Here is a 17,951-nt window from a genome sequence, read left to right on the forward strand (position 1 = left end):
AGATAGGAGTACAGGGTTCAGGGTTAAGATGGGGTTTAGAAATATAAATCTGAGAACCATCAGCGTGGTGGACAGTATTTTAGTTGTAAGACTAGATGAGGTCTTCCCAAGATAAGTACAACTAGAAAAAAAGACAACTGAGAACTGAGGCCTGAGGTACTCCAAAGTTTAGAGGTTGGAGAGACGTGAAAGATCCAACAAAGGAGACAGAAGAATTTGCAAAAACTGCAGGAGGAAAATCGCATAATGTATGTTCTGAAAGCCAAGGGAAGAAAATGTTTCAAAAAAAGAGGGAGGCACAGAAAATGTTCCGTGACAAAGCTAGGTCGAGTAGGACAAGGACTGAGGTCTGACCAGTAGATTTCATCATGGTGGAAGGGTGGGGGTGAGAACCCAATCAGCTTTCAAGTGGCTTCAAGATAGAATGGAAAAAGAGTAACTGGAATACCAAGATTAGACAATTCCTTCAGGGAATTTTGCAGTAAAAGGACAGAAATGGGATTGTAGTGAAGGAGGAATGGGTTCAAAATAAGATATTTTAAATATGGAAGAATTAACCCCATTCTTGTTGGCTTATGGAAAAGCTACAGTGGAGATTCTCCCTGGTCCCCTAAAAAAATAATAATAATAAAAGGAGATAACTGGTAGAAGTAATATCTTTGAGAAGAAAGGAAGGAAGGTAGAGCACAAATGGAGAAGCCGGCTTTTGTAAGTAACATAGGCAGTTTATAAATAGTAATAAAAAAAATGGCACAGATGCAACCAAGTGAGTTCATATGTATCAGAGCACATGGAAAATTTTTCTATTTCTTTTTCAACAGTAAAATAGCAAACAAAGTTATCATCCAACAGGACTGATGGGGACAAGTTGAGGAAGGTTTGATGAAAGATGTGAAAACAGTCCTCTAGGAGACTGGGAGAGTAAATGGACCTGGTGTACACTGTATGGCTGCCAGGCAGCATTATGGGCCCTCTGAGGTTAATAACCATTTTGCAGTTATATTCTACACTAGACAGAGAAACTATTATTACTCCCTTTTCTAAATCACTTCTAAGAGCAGAGCAGGGAGTAAAACTATAGTCCTCTGAGCACTGATTTCCAGGAATTGTTGACATATTATTTTCTACTCTGGGAAGTGTCCATTTACTCTTACTTTCTGATTTCTGTCTGACTTGTTCAATTTAAAATAAGGCAAATTTTTACCAAACTGTTTTGGGGGGAAAATTGTCAAATGTGGCAGTCACACAATAAAACTGATTATAAATTTGGTGTTTAAAAAAAACTGATAAAAATATAAATTTGTTTCTGAGAGAAGCTAGCAAAGATCACAATGTTATATCATAACAATGAAGAAAAGATCAGGAAAAGAGCTCAGGCACTGAGAATGGACCATGTCGATACATCATCTTATCTCCAATGCCTAGAGAAGCACCTGATAATCAGCACCCAAGAAACATGTCAAATAAAGGAATGAGTGGGAGAATAAATGATGAAACCTAAAACAAGAATGAAAAAATATAAAGACTGATTAAAAAGACTAAAGGCAAGATTGGAAAACATGAGAGTAACAAGGAACAGTTTGGATTCATTGAAAGATATGTCAGTAGGAAGAGTCCAAATGATACCCTCTCAAGGGTCTGTTCTTGAAAAATACTTATCACTCCCACATCTCCGGAAGCTATAGATTAGGTCACACAAGAGGAAAACACAATGGCAACATTTGTAAAGTGAGTTATAAAGACAAATATTAAAAACTTTAAAAGCTCCCTCATGCTCTTTCTCTTTCCCTAACCTCTAAGTAAATAGAAAAAAAATAGAATTTTTGTTTCTATGCAATTGTGAGACACATAATGTATATTACAAACATTGGATAGAAATAAAAACAATGTATATCAATTGATGTCCTCTATTGATTGTTTAAAGCAAATAAATGTAGGGAAAGGTTAACAGCATATAAAGCCTCACAAAGAAGAAAAAATTCTTATTTTTCAACAATCACTCCATAGAATCTAACCTAGGGAAATCAATATTATATTATTTCTTTCTAATATAAGTTTGATGGCATTATAAAGGAATTTGTGTTGATATAAGATTAAACTCAAATTAATGGTTTGTTCATATATATTTATATTTTATCTTAGAATTCTCTAGTCTAAAAGCTGCTTGAATTTTCATTGCTCTTATGAAGCTCTAAACACTGAACTTGAGTCTTATGTCTGAACTTAGCTTACCTGTCTAGACATATCTCTGGACCCTTACCCTCACATTACAAATCTCAGCCATCCTTAAACTACTCATAGTTCTTTGAATTTGCTCCTTCTAGCCTCTGTGATTTCCACTGTCAAAAATTTCCTTCTATTAACCAGAAAACACATATTTATACTTCATGCCTTGCTTTAACATTATTTTCTTATTGTCTATTTAGCTCCTATCAACAGTATTACCATTCAAATATCTGATTATTTGACTGTTCTCTAAAACTTCATGAACTTCTCTAAAGTAGTTAGTTACCTGAATTTTTATTTTATTAGATTTATATAATTTATATACTTATATTTCAAGTCTTGAGCACACGGGACATGTGTAAGGCACACAGATACTAAAAAATATTACTCTGTTGCCCTGGCCAGTGTGGCTCCATGGACAGAGTGTTGGCCCATGCACTGGAGGGTCATAGGTTTGATTTCTCATCACGGGCACATACCTGGGTTGTAGGTTCAGTATCTGGCCCCAGTTGGGGCCCCTGTGGGAGGCAACCAACTGATGTGTCTCTCTCACATTGATGCTTCTCTCTCTCTCTTTCCTGTTCCCTTCCTCCCTTCCACTCATTGGAAAAGAGGATTAACCAAAAAAATAAAAATAAAAAATAAAAATATTACCGTATTGAATAAAGTTCTACATACCTAAAACTAATTAATCAAAAAATTAATTACTTTTTTAAACCAAAATAATGTTCTGATAAAAACTATTTGGCATCATACAAATATTAATTTCATAAGAAACTTGAAAAAAATGAAAACGTACAAAGAAATAGGCAAAAATGTATGTATCCACAAGCAGAATGAAAATAATATTAATCTCCCTTCTCAATACTTTTTCAAATTATAACAAAAGCACCAAAATAACATGACACTTGATAGCAAATATTTTACCTTGTTTTTGATCAGCATTTCTTATTCCTTCTGACAGATAGCAGTTTGGTAAAGGAAATGATGAAAACATTGGCCAAGGATATGGATCATCACCCTAAAAATGAAGCAAGATAGATGACTTTAGAAAGCAGTTTAAAATAATACTGAATTTAAGGCTTTCTGAAATATCATTCATTGAAATTGACTTTGTTTCATAAATATTCTAGAGTTGTAGCCTAACTAACCAAAAGTTACTTGACATTACAGTTCAATGCTCTAATGAATAACTAAAATGAAATATAATAGAAACAACATTAAATAAGCAATGAAGACAAATATATGGTGACTTGTTCTAGCAAGTAGGACTGAGAATGATGGCTTTAGTATATTTTTTCATGAAAGGAAAATTATGGTCTTCAAAAGAAACCTGTATTTCCTATGTTGTTCACAAAAGGGTTTCTCTTGTACTGTGAATCATTTCTATCTCATCTGTGCCACAGTGACAGCCAAAGCAAAATGTACTTAATAACAATAACAGTAAAAACCCAAAACCTTGCCCTAGTCAGGTAGCTCAGTTGGTTAGTTTTGTCCCAATACACTAAGGTTGCAAGTTCCATTTCCGTTCAGGGCACATACAATTAGCAACCAATGAATGCATAAATAAGTGGAACAACAAAAACTGATGTTTCCTCTCTCCTCTCTCTCTTCTCTTCCCTTCTCTCCCTCTCAAGTCAATCAATAATTTTTTTTAAACCCTCAAGAGAAAACCAAACTATTAATATTGATAGGAGAGGTACATGGTATTGCCAATTAAATACAAAAAATTAAGTGTTATAAAAGAGAAAGAAATAAAAAATAAGAAATTCAAAGACATACAAGGAAGATGACAACTTTTTAATAACATAATACACACAAACTAGCATTCATGACCCCTTGTCACGAAGAATATTTTTATTTGAAAGTGTCTGTTTTCATCCTAAAGTTTTTCTAGTAATAAAAGTTCACCTCTGTGATGCAGACATTTGATAGTTGTTTAGTGCCACCTGAGTTGGCTACCTTGCTTCAAAATATGTCAGAAAAACATTTCCCCCTCCTCTTACCCCACTCACCTTCTCCAGTATCCTGGGAGGCAAAATTCGTTCCATTGGCCCACCAATAAGATTTATTCTAACAAGAACATGATTTCTCTCTACTGATAAGCCATCGATTACAAAATCGCTGAAAAATAAACATATTAATTTTGTTATCTAATTTAATATAATTTAGTTTTCAAATCAAGTCACTGGAATGTAAAGAAAAAAGGTAGCCCAATTTCTGTAGAAAAGTCTGGAAAATCGATTATTTGTTGTTTTACTTAGAAATACAGGTAGGGCAAAAGTAGGTTTACAGCTGTGAGTACACAAAACATAGTTTTTTCTTGTATTATTATTTATTAATTATTGTATTACCTTCCATATGAACAACTGTCACCTGTAAACCTACTTTTGCCCACCATGTAAATTCATTTCCTTTTTTTTTCTTTTGAGGGTTGTATTTTGCTGTTTTTCACATTAGTGGCACCCATGACATCCTTTCTCAAGTTCTTTCCCTATTTTGCCTATTGTGACTGTTCTCCACGGCCCTTCAACTCATTTGTGGCTTAAAGTATTGCTGATACTTTATTCCCCTACCAGCACTCAATCCTCGGGGTTACCTCTAGGGTGAGAAAGGGGAAGTGCCAATTCACACCACCATATTTAACCTGGAACGTCTAAGCATTGTTCTGTTTGGACTCCATTTCATTGTGTCCAGCAAAATGTTTTTACTTTTATAAACTAAGTCTGGAATATTTCTCTAAATTAATGGTAGATTTTCCCTTAGTTTTATATGCATTTGGTTATTTTTGTCAGGTTCTGGGGAATAATATTGAATTACCACTTTTGACTCTTAAAGGCATCCAGCAAACATTTTTTTTCTCTCTATTTACTAATGCTTTAAGTAGCTAAACATCCAATTGTACCAAAATCCAAAAAACTATAAAAGATATACAGTGCAATGTTTCCTTTCAGTCTTGGATTCCCCTCTAAATCCTACAGAATAATTGTTACAAGTTTTTTTTGTCCTTGGAGAGAGATTCTGTGTAAAAACAATATATGTTTATGTATATATTCAAATGTTTCTCCATTTTTATTCAAATGATACTACTGAACATAATGCTTGTGCCTCTCCTTTTTCACTTAACTTTATCTTGGAGATAATTCCTTATCAAAATATATATAGCTGTTCTGCTCTAGTATCTGCATAATATACCACCTGTACAAATGTACCCCAAACATTTAAACTCCCTGCTATGGATGGATATTAAAAATTTTTTGTGTGCTCTTATAACCATTCCATAATAAGTATCCTTATATATAGGCTATTGTGCTTGTTTGAATATATCTCTAAGATTATCACTGTATCACTTAAAAAAAGCTAAATTCACTCTTCATCTTATAGCTTTCTTTGCCAGAGAGCAAAGAATTGATGGAGATATAATTGTTATAATAAAAGGAGTGAGATTAATAAAAGAATATCTCCTTGACAAATATTGCTGCATTTAAAGAAATTCATTATTTTCACAATGACTTTATCACATTTTAGTCAAGTTTCCCTTAAGTTCTAGACCCAGTGCCTTAAATTCAAAATCTGAATGTTGCTTTTAAGCAGCCTTCACACTTCCTGCAGCTGTCAATACTATCTTTTATGTCAAACCTAGAGTACCCAGTAAAGTGCCTGATCTTCTATAATTTTCCAAGATCTAGCTAGGATAGAGGCATACTTTTTTGAAAATTACAGACACAAAAACAATGCCAGCTATTGAATGTGCATTTACTAAATGTCAACCAAACTGAGGTAATGGCAAGTGTGATATATTAATAGAAAAAAATATCAAGACATGATCATAACCTCATTTTGCAATAATCAGAATTTATGACTATGAACTAACATAATTAAGAAAATGGAGAAAGGAGTTCTACAAGGGGCACAAAATCAAATGTTTTGTTTAATGGTTCATCTTACACATGCAGACTGAATTTAAAGGTGATACAGCTTCATGGAACCACAAAAAAAGTTAACACTTAACTAGTTTACAAAAATAAAAATGAAACAAAAAACTAAGCTAAAGGAAAACTTAGAAAGTAGTACTCTGCAGGCTGTCTCCAAGAATATCTATCCCAATCTTTCTGTGACTTTTTAATGTTTTCATTGCTTTTTTACTCTGTTATTTAAATGTGTTGAATTCAGAGAGTGGACCAACATTAAACAAATTGTACAGAAAATTACTGTCTTAACAAAGCATCTGTAAAGAAAACTTGTTATTATTATATCTTAATAAGCTGTATGCATTTCCTTTTATTTTACCTGTGGCTCTCGGAGGTCTCTAAGATATTTTCTTCTTGAGCATTTAGTAATATCTCAGATACTTGATACTGAGCCTCTAATAGAATGAGAGTGTCTAGATCACAGCATACCACACTTAATAACCTATGTAAAGAGAAACAATAAGAAGTAGATTTTTAAAACTACATCCTAAAAGTTTAGAGGCTTTCTTGGTGTCTTGAATATCAACATATACAATTACAAATATTAAGAAAGATCACATAATTATTTCAGATATATTTTAATCAATTTGAATAGTAATCAACTTCAAAAGTTTTTCTTATGAAAATACTATTTAAAGACCATGGGTAACTTATAATCAAGTGTTTAAAAAAATTTAAATATAAAAATAGTACATTTTTTTCCTCAACTGCTAGTTAATTTAAAATTAGGGAACATCAGCAAATTCATAAAAACTGCAAAACTGCCACCACTTTTGTTTCCACAATTAATTACAAAAGAAATGACAGAATCATTTTGCTACCAATCCAGGAAATGTTCATTAGGTGAAATGTCAATGGCAAATTTCAGAATTTTCAGGTATATCTGAGAACACCTAAACACACTGACCTACCTTAGCATTCATTACTAAAAAAGAGACAAGAAGAAATCATGTGGCTCCTACTGCATTGTGAGAGTATGTACACTGCACCATCTATGAAACACTCTTGCCAAGAACACTGAACTTGAACTAACCAATCCTAGGAGGATGCTCAGATGGAAAGCCTAACCCTCTTTTGCACCAGTGGAAACACAGCACAGCAGCAGGAGGATCCCTGGTCCTACTATAGTTCTTAGTAGTAGAAGGAGCAAGGTGGAACAAGGAGTCACAGACAACCCAACTATTAATTACTGGTTACAGACTACAGAGACAGTTATTAATAAATAAAACTGACGACCTCTATGGTAAGGTCAGCGGAGACAGCTCAGGAAGGGGGCAAAACACACACACAAAACTTAGGCCTACAGAAAAGTTCCAGCTAACCGGGAACATACACCCTAACTTCTTTTCAACATGAAGGTTTAGCGATCGGGGTTCGATTCCTGGTCAGGGCACATGCCCGGGTTGCAGGCTGGAGCCGATCAATGACTCTCTCATCATTGATGTTTCCATCTCTCTCTCTCCCTCTCCTTTCCTCTCTCTGAAATCAATAAAGATATATTTAAAAAAAACAAAAAACCATGAAGGTTTAGGGACAACCTAGTGACCTTTCTCCTTTCTTTAGGCTACGAATTCAGTGAACATGTAATGAAAATCATCCTCAATGTCCTCTACTTTATTATTTGAAAGAAGGGTTCCACAGGATCTAGATGGACAATGAGATGATACTGGATGAGCTGGAGAAACTCAGAAAGTAAATAAATAATTGAGCCAAATTTTCCTCATTACACAAAGAGTAAGTAGAAACTTTAGCAAATGATGTAAGACTTTTAAGATTTGATAAGTACTAGGAATAATGTAAAGCTTAGCAAATGTGATCCAGCAGTAAATTAAAAGAATAGCATACTGTAACCAAGTATAGTTCCTTCCAGGAAGAAAAGGACAGTTTAGTATGAAAACATCTCCTAATGTAATTCATGACATCAGTATGCAATAGGAAAGAACCATATAATCATCTGACCAGATGCTTAAAAGCTACTTGATTTAAGATTCAACATCCACTCTCTCTATTCCCTGTCCTTCAAACAAATTCTAAGTAAATTAAAGAAAAGTTACTTCTTTACTTTGGTTTACAAAACAAATTTATCTCAAGGCAAGAGCTAAAAGCATAAACAGGAAAAGCATTCCCATTGAGGTCATGGGGAAGGCAAAGTCTTCCACTATTATTTAACAGTGTTCTAAAAGTTTAAGCCAATGCAAAGAAGATGAAAAGAAAAAAAAAAAAAGAGAGAGAGGCATGCTTTCTGAAAGGAGATAATGATATTCATTACTAGAAGATGATAAAACTGTTTATTTGGAAACTACTCCGCCAATGACATAAAATTCAATTTACTTAATTTTAAGAAATATTGGTTGAATACTTTCTAAGTATCTGCCACTGTTATAAGTACATCACTGAACACACATGCACAAAAATCACAGTCTGTACGGGATGCAAACTACTAGAGGAGGGGAAGAGACAATGAACAAAATAAAAAGTTAAAAACCAAAACAAAAAACAGCATAGATACAACTAAACCAGAAAAGTGAGTATAAAGTTCTAAAAGGGGGCAGTGTGCATGAATACCTGTATGCAATTTTTAATAAGATGATTAGGAAAGTCCTCACCAAGATGATGCTTCGTAAAGATCTAAAAGAAATAAGGAAGCAAGTCCGGCAGTGACCTGGGAAAAAAGTGTTCCAGACACAACAGGCAGCCTGAGCAAAGGACCTAAGGTGACAGTATATGTGGCATGTTTTAAGAACAGTAAGGGGGCCCATGTAGCTGAAGTGGAATAAATAAAGAAGAAGTATTAGGAGATGAGGCCAAAGTAGAATTAGGGGTCCAGATCACACAGGACTCTGTAAGGCCATTGCCAAGCTTTTCTTTGATGACATGAGAAACGAGTGGAGTTTGTTTTTTTTATTCCTAATGAAATGAAAAACCTTGTGATTATAGGAAGGAGATTATCTTATTTGTGTTTTAATAGGTTCACTTTGGCCACTGTGAACAGAATAGGCTAATTTTAGGCAAGGACAGAGGTACAGATACCTTGAGACATAATTGGAAATAATGATTGTAAGGCACTTTGGCATTTATCTTGTAAAGCAGTATAATGTATGAGTCAGATATTACATTCCATAGTATTTAGGTTCAAACACCAGCTTCACCATTTACTAGCTATGTCACCTTAAGCAAATAAATGGTTTAATGTCTCTGGCTCAGGTTAGTCCACTTGTAAAAGTGGAGATAAGAAGAATACCTATATCATAGGACTATTCTGAAATTAAGTGACTTAAAAGTAAAAATAATACCAGTTCCTCAGAAATAAGCACTATGTAAGTAGCAGAGGTGGCAGTATATTTAAGATAAAGTTTAAGAATATATGAGTAGATACACAGATAATAAAGCAAATGGACAAAATCATGCAATTATTAATTTCAGAAAAAAACAAAGTAGGAAAAAGGAAATATACTCATAGTATACTACTTCTCCCATAAATGAATAATGTTTACATAGGTAAAATACTGCAAACTTTCAATAGGGATTTAATCAAGATTGTGATAAACTACGCAGCAGAGGATATCTAAATCCCAAGCTTCTAAATCTCTAAAGACAAGAGATAAAGCTTAAAAATCAAGACTGATAGCACAAGCATGTTATTTAAAATCCTGGAGGTGAATACCAAAAAAATTTGAGGAGTTGAAAGTGGCAGCCTCTGAGGAGTGGGACTTGGAAGTGGGAAAGGATAGGTAGAGGATAATTCTTCATTCCTAAAAGCCATCATGCTATTTAGCTTTTTGAACTCTGTACATTTATTACTTTAATAAGAATAAATTAAAATAGTGTTTGGTAGATGTCACATAAACCATGAAATAATATCTTGTCTAGCTGTTCTGCTATAAAAAAGATAAATATAGACTGTGCTGGAAGTGAAAAGCAAATTTAAGCCACACAGAATCTGGACCTTTACTTAGTTCTTTGCTTTTGCTCAAATAGGTAAAACAAATATTAGTTTCCTAAGCTCTAAATTGTCTTTAAAAGGTTCTTTTCAATTAAATATGTCTGATCTAGTGTGTCATTTAGGAGTCAGCATGTTGGGACCTGTAGGGTATCATGTTAAGCGAAATAAACCAGTCAGAGAAAGACAAGTATCACATGATCTCACTCATATGTGGAACCTAATGAACAAAATAAACCGATGAACAAAATACATCCAGAGACACAGAAGCATGGAACAGACTGACGAATCTCAGAGGGAAGGCAGGGGTGGGGGGTAGGGAGATTAATCTAAGAACTTATATGCATATATACATAAACCATGGACACAGACAATAGTGGGGTAAAGGCCTGGGGGGGGGGTAGGGTGGAGGGGATCAATGGGGGGAAAGGGGGACATTTGTAAATACTTTCAACAATAAAGATAAATTAAAACCAAAAAAAAGAAAAAATATTTTCACCTAATTAAACTTTACCTGTAATAAAATAAAAATGAATCAATATGATTTAATTTCTGTTATAAAGAAAATAATTCTGGGTAAAGGAGTTATGAAAAAATATTAAATGCCAACTGGATATGCCAAATGAGTTTATTGTGTTTACATTAGAGACCTGAAATAAATCCCTCTAGGTAAAGGATTTAGGTTTAACCATAGGAAACTGGCATTACTGACCTGTAAAAACAGAAGTATTCTGGGTGGAAAATAATCAAAAGAAACACAGGACAAAGAGTTGTTAACTAAGATACCAGACTACTAAGATTTGCGGGATTTTGTGCTAAACATTAAGACTCAAATTGGTTACTGTTCTTATAGTATAATATATTACATGCATATCAAGAATATAACATTAATATTAAATTATACTGACCCCATAAACTTATGATACAGTGATATGTTTCATATATATTATAAAACATACATATATACTAATTAAGGGCCTCATATGCACTGGGAAAATGCTCTTAACATGTTTAATTGTATAACCCCAAATAATTTACAAACATCCAATTTATCACTGTATCACCAGACAGCTGCATAAATTGTTGATACTCCCAGCAGACATCAATATATCTTTGAGTGTGCACCAACAAGCCTAACTAGCATAATCTAGTTACAAGCAAAAGTACAATCAGGGGCCAGATTGTTTTTATCACCAATTGGCCAGAATATGAGGTACACCAGCTCACATCAACCATGTTGTGAGCCCTCCATGAGGTTCCGTGCCAGTGCTGACTTGAGGAGAGCCCACTGTGCCCCAAGTGAGCCAGGATGCTGAAAGTTCTGCAGTTGACCCTTAGGTCCAGATATCAACAGGAAGATACAGGCATTGTTTTGCCTCAGATGCAAAGGGAACCTCCCAGTCTTGTCTGGAAATGGGCATTTTACATCGCTGCAAAGCTAGATTTTGAAATACAACACACTGTATAATTGATTTATTTCCCCTCCACCCTCCCAACTCCTTACCCCAAGGTGACTTAAAAACTGTAAAGTCATGATGTAAAGGTTGATAATTACTTATCTATAAATCTGAGGACAAAGAATTTAGAATTGTTAAGCTTTCAGCAACAAAATACAATACACACAGATTCTGGAGCAATATCTCATAATCAAGCACATTAATATTTCTTTAGTAAAATATATTTACATTCAAATTTGTCAGGTTAAATAAAAACTATAAAATCTCGCATTATCTCAGGTAAGATTAGGTGCAGATAGAAAATATTATTTAAAAGTTTATTTTTAAAAAATCATTTTCTGAATTTTAGAATTTCAAATCACAGATTGTGGCACTTGAACCAGATAATGCCAAGTTAATATCCATTTAAATATTCATCAACTTAAAAGAATTTGTGTCTTTAATGCATGGTATATGGAAATTTATTCTTAAAATCCAACCAAACACCTCTGAATTTCAATTAATTTCTGGAAATGAAAATCAGTGTCTCTCAGTAGCCACCCTGGTTATCAGAATGACTGTCTTGGTATCTCAGTGCTTTTGTTCAAGCAACCTTTATTTTCCTTACTCATGGCTCCAAAGTGCATGTGCAGTGATGCTGGCTTGTGGATATGCCAAAGAGAAGCTGTACAGTGTATGTATGTATAAGAAAAATAGTATAGACAGAGTTCGGTACTATCTGTAGTTTCAGACATCTGCCAGGGATCTGTTGTCGATAAGGGGGGACTATTGTAGAGACAGGAAGTGGGCCTGGGACCAATCCTAAGTAGTCGAATGTTCAGAGCTTGCTTAGGAGTGTGTGGTGTCACAGAAGCAAAGAGATGAGAACTTTCACACAAAAGAAATGGTCCACTATATCATATGCTACTGATAGTTATAATAAAATGAGAATTAAAAAGAGAAGAATCCACTAGATTCATCATTATAAAAGTTACAAGTAATCTTAAAATGAGCAGGATGTGCAGTTCTGACAGTTGTAGAGTCAATGTCAAATCTAAATGGGCTGAGACACAAACAGAGCTGAGCAAGTGGGGACAGTTTGTACAGATTACATTTTGCTATGGTGAGAGGCAGAGAAATAGGGCAGTGGCTGCAGAGAGATGTGCAGTCAAAGGAAGTTGCTTTTAGTACGTGTTCTGATGTGTGTCGCAAGATGGGACATGTGACAGCATGTCTGCACACTGACAAATAGTGGAAAGGATAGGTTTACCATATGATATCTGTAAGGAGATACTGGCAAATAAAAATTCAGAGATTTACCTAGAATGTGATGGTGCTGAAAAGTGAAAATCCACATTTTCCCAAGTCCCATATACCCTCATCTAAGTGCTGTGATAAACCTAACAGAGTCATATCAAATTTACCTTTATGTTATTTCTAAATTTTTGAAGGCGGGGGGGGAATTAAGTAAATGGAACAAGGAATGCTAAATGTAGAAGTCAAACACATTAATGAAACGATCTACTGAAGGGAACAGTATCATGAATGTACAATTAGAAACAAACAAAAACACTATGGGTGGGAGCAAGATACAGGTATGAATCTAAAACACAGAAAAATACAAGGTTTGTATAATATAAAGCTATGATCTAAATTTTCACTCCATTGGGTCTCAATCACCAATGCTAGACTGAAATTAGTAAAAAACTAAAGTAAATAACTTTAAAATATGACTTAAAAATATTTAAGAATGAACTTTAAAATACCATGAAATAAATTTGTTGTCAATGAAAAACTTGTTAAAAAGCATATAAAATACAAACGTCCTCAGAAAGTGATTCTGTCATTTTCTTTGTCTGAATACTAATGTTATAAACATAGCAAACTATTTGGAAGCATGTGGAAAACTAATGAGAGACTGAAAAAATGAAGGCAAAATTTAAATAAAAATCAACACTGGAAGTACTATACTGTTACATTTATTACTAACATTTTTATAGTGCTTGCTACAGAGACACTGATATAAGCCCTTTATATTTTCCATATGTAATTCTTACAATAACTCTGAAAAAATATATAATTTTCTCCATTTTACAGAGGAGTAACTGAGATCTCACCTCACACAACTAGTAAACAACACGCAGTCTGACTCCAGAGTCCCTGTTGCTAACTACTCTGCCACACAACTCAATTATATGTATCAACAATGGGATGGCAAATTTTCTAGTGTAGGATAGATTGACTCCATGTGGATATTATAAGAAAGCACACACTATGAAAATGAATGTATTTTATTCTCAGGAGCATGTTACTTCTTGGATTGCTTTGTACATGACTTAAAATCCTATTGTTAAATTTTTTGCCAGAAGACTATAGAAAAACACTATTCTTTATAAAAAATACAGAAAAAAGGAAGAAATTCATTCAATACATCAATAATAAGAGGCCAAAATCTATGGTCTATAATTACAAAACTCAGAAACATACTTCTTATGCAAAAGGAGGTTCTACTGAATGGATTTTTCCTAATATTCCTCATTACTGCTTGCTATATGATGTATCTGATGTCATACACAGAAAGTTAAAATTTAATGTGAAATTCATTTAGAGGTAAAGGGCACATCATCCAACGAACTATAACAGCTGCAGTTTTTTCTATTTTCATTGAACTATTAATGAATGGTTAAATGAAGCTCAGCTACTAATGAATGGTTTTTAAAAGTTTCCATGCAAGATCTAATATATACTACTATCAGAGAATTCTAATTTTAGAAAAGTGATTGCTTTATTTCTTAGGTAGAGCATTCTCCCTGACCCCCTCCCTCATGCCTCAAAAAGTTATTTTGATAGTAGAAAGAAGGGAAAAAAATCACGAACCTAGGAAATTTTAAGTCAGCTGCTTTTAAGGGTAGTAATTTGTAGATAAGGAAGCAAGTTATGTGTCTAAATATGACCAAAAGATTAGGAATTGTATGAGTCTCTATAGTCCAAACACCTTTACCCTTCCCCACCCCAGCCATTTGAACATGCTAAATAAAATCTTAATATACACTCAACTAGAAAGATTAAAAAACTTGGGAAATCAAAGTTAAATAATATGATTAACAAAAAGGAGCAAAATTTGGGCCTCAAGATAAATCAGCCTTTTCTAGGCCTCTTTTGAGACTATATTGTGGCAGGAGTTCAATCTAATACCAACCCAGGAAGCCCTATTTGACTCCCAAGTAAACTGTATAGTCTGCAAAATGCCTCTAGTAAATCTAACAAAAGTGAAAGACACTGTAATAAGACTGAACCTAAACGTAGACAATGGCCATAATATAAAAACCCAATGGCTATAATTTACTTTGTGTGTAATATTACAAGACAAATTACCTTTAAATATCCTTTAAAATTAGTTTATTTTAAATACTTTTTGAAAGTATATAGATCATATGTTTTTTGCATGTTTTTGCAACATCAAAATCTAACTCAAGTAAAATGTAGCACCTTACCTTAGACCAAAGATGTGTGATTGTTCATAGTTGAATAAAGAGCGAATCTTAGCTTCAGAATTCAAAATTATAAGTCTATCAATAATATCCTGAAAAAGAAAGCCTTAGAGTGAGACTGTGCTTGACAGAAACCATTTAAAGAAAAACAAATCAACAAATATTTACTTAGATTTGTGGTTCTCAAACTTGGCTTTACATTTGGATCACCTAGGAAGCTGTTAAAAAAAAAAAAATTAATGCCTGAGTCTCATCCCTAAAGATTCTGAATTTACTGGTTTTGATATGACCTGGGCATTAAGGTTTATGAAAGTTCCTGAAATAAATTATCTAATGTTCAGCCAAAGTGGAGAATTACTAATTTATATCCCATTCTGGTACTGTGTGAACAGCTTATACAGTCAGTTAAATACTGATTAAACCAATAAAAATGTAAATTGAAAACAAATATGAAATCTACAGATGTGAAGCATGAAGAGATTTAAATAGTTTCATCTAGTAATTATTTGATATTCTGTTAATATATATTCTCTCTTCATGTAAATCAGTGGTTTCCAACATTGAACATTGGAATCACCAAGGAAACTGGATGGATGGTTGGTTGGTTGGTTGGTTGGATGGATGGATGGATGGATGGATGGATGGATGGATGGATGGATGGAAGGAAGGATGGGAAAGATGGATGTCCAGGCTCTATCTCGGAACAACTAAGTCATTATCAGTGGGCTTATGATTCTGGCATTAAAATCCTTTTAATAGCTCTCCCAAGTTGTTGCAATTGGTGGCCAGGCACAAACATCACTGATGCAAGTGCAGGGAAAACCTGATGACCCAAGTACCACACAGTTGTCTCAAACACTGAGAATTCCAGCCTACCACACAATTCTGAGCACTCTACGAAAGCCTTTCTTTCTATAATGCCCTGCTTTTTTGTATATCCTTGGGTTCAGGCCTAAAAATTTATTCATAGACTAACGCTTGTCTCTCATATTGCTCATTTTCCTGACCAAGAAACTTGCTTCCCTCCAGTGAGTTTAACATTTACTGATATCTACGTGAATGGCAGAGCAAATGTCGCATCATCAAATAAGAGGCCAGGGGACGGGTTTGTGAGGAGGAGGACATTATAGATATCTCAAAATCACAGTTAAAAATCCTGGTCAAAACAGTGAAAGCCAGATGGTACGTAAACTTCCCCAGTGAAAGTTTATACCCAACACTTAGTATGCATTTACCATTCTACAGATAGCTTGTAAAAATGTGTAAATGATATTAGCACAGAACTTACAGTCAGCAAATATTAAATAAACTGCCTAGTAATCAAGAATAAAAAGATTGAGATCTTAAAATAATCTGTCACTGCTGTCTGCTGCTTAGCTGGGCACTCCGTTTCAAACGTTATGACAGAATACAACTCATTCATATTCCCAGTATCATAGTTCTAGTCTCATGAATTGTCCCACTTCTTTCTTCCTCTCCTCACTAATTTCTCCACTCTGACAGTCCTGATTTAGTTCAGGTGACAGAGCCACAGAGCTCTCCTTGACTTTACCCAGGCACCTGGATACTATTAAGTAGGTAGTCTTTGTAGTAGACATACACCAAAACTTGTTTGCTATGTAGTTCTTCTTCAAATAGGCATTTGTTCAAACAGGTACAAATTTTTAGTGTTTAATATTGTAATACTTATAATATTAAAATAATGATCTATTATCACTTTTTACTGTAGTAAGTCTTCACAGATTGATCTGGAATTGATCACGTGTCACTAGCTTTCTCTTACCTGAGAGGAGGGAGACTGCCAATTAGTTCTGTGCCTAGCAGCTTCTGAAAGGGTTATTATAGATTTCTCTTCATTCATAGGCTACTAATGTATGTGACTGACACTGGAACAGCTAGCTATCTGATTACTAAGTTAAGACTATTTGATAGCCAATGATATCTTGGGACTCTAAAGTTCTAGCTCTGAATTTAAGTACTAGATACTGTAAGAATAAAAAAAGATAGAATGTATTACCAACAAGCTAATGGAAGAGTAGATTACAGCCATCTATCAATGATAATGCATTTTCAGAGAACAACTGCTACAGTAAATAATTTCTTCTTCAAAGGGGATTACATTGATGGATCACCACTTAGGGAACAAAACAAAACTCCCGGGAAGCCTGCCTTACGGAGAACTTCAATTTCTAAGCACTGCAGCGCGTGCAAGACAGTTTCCTAAATCAACAGCTTCCCAGCAACAAGCTAGTACAAGAAAGACTTGGGGCTCACAAAAAGTAGTCTGAAACTTTGTCTTATTTAAAGGATATTATCCAGCTTGAGAATATGTTCAATAATCCAGTAGACCAGAATGAGACCAAGACTGGAAAAACAAAGAGGAATATCTGTTCTATATAAACATTTGAGGGCCTACTCTGTTTACACTGTCTCAATGACCATGTTTATGCTATCTGAGCCCTTTCACTTAAGAAAGGGCCAAGTGAATGGCGAGAGCTGGTCACTCATAGTGCCAATATCCCAGCAGCTGCACTACTAGGAGTGGCTTGTGACTGGTTAGGCCCTTAACATTCATAAACAAAATTCAGTCTGTTAAAGAAGGTGCTTCCTTGGGATTGTTCAAAGCTTTGAACAGAGTGACTTTGTCCATTCTGGCTACTGTAACATAATACCATAGACTGGGTGGATTATAAACAATAGAAATCTTATTTCTCACAGTTCTGGAGGCAGGGAAGTCAAAGATCAAGGTGCCAGAAGATTCTGTGTCTGGTGAGGTCCTACTTCCTGGTTCATAGACAGTCATGTTTTCACTGTGCCCTCACATGGCAGAAGGGGCAAGGGACTCCTCTGGAGTCTCTTTTTATAAAGCACTAATCACCTTCTAAAG

At 34.5% G+C, this 17,951-nt stretch overlaps 1 protein-coding gene across 1 annotated transcript in view; it reads right to left on the reverse strand.

Annotated features, from left to right (window-relative positions):
* The window catches only part of TBC1D32 (TBC1 domain family member 32), a 125,517-nt gene that overhangs the window by 47,669 nt on the left and 59,897 nt on the right, over window positions 1-17,951 (reverse strand). The window contains exons 23-26 of the mRNA XM_081140074.1: window positions 15,068-15,156; window positions 6,517-6,639; window positions 4,242-4,350; window positions 3,154-3,247 (exon numbers count right to left, since the gene is read on the reverse strand). Coding sequence (XP_080996200.1) covers window positions 3,154-3,247; window positions 4,242-4,350; window positions 6,517-6,639; window positions 15,068-15,156 — 415 coding nt within the window. The remainder of the gene's footprint in view (window positions 1-3,153; window positions 3,248-4,241; window positions 4,351-6,516; window positions 6,640-15,067; window positions 15,157-17,951) is intronic.

This window comes from Miniopterus schreibersii (assembly GCF_964146895.1).
Source record: "Miniopterus schreibersii genome assembly, chromosome: 6".
NCBI lineage: Eukaryota > Metazoa > Chordata > Mammalia > Chiroptera > Miniopteridae > Miniopterus > Miniopterus schreibersii.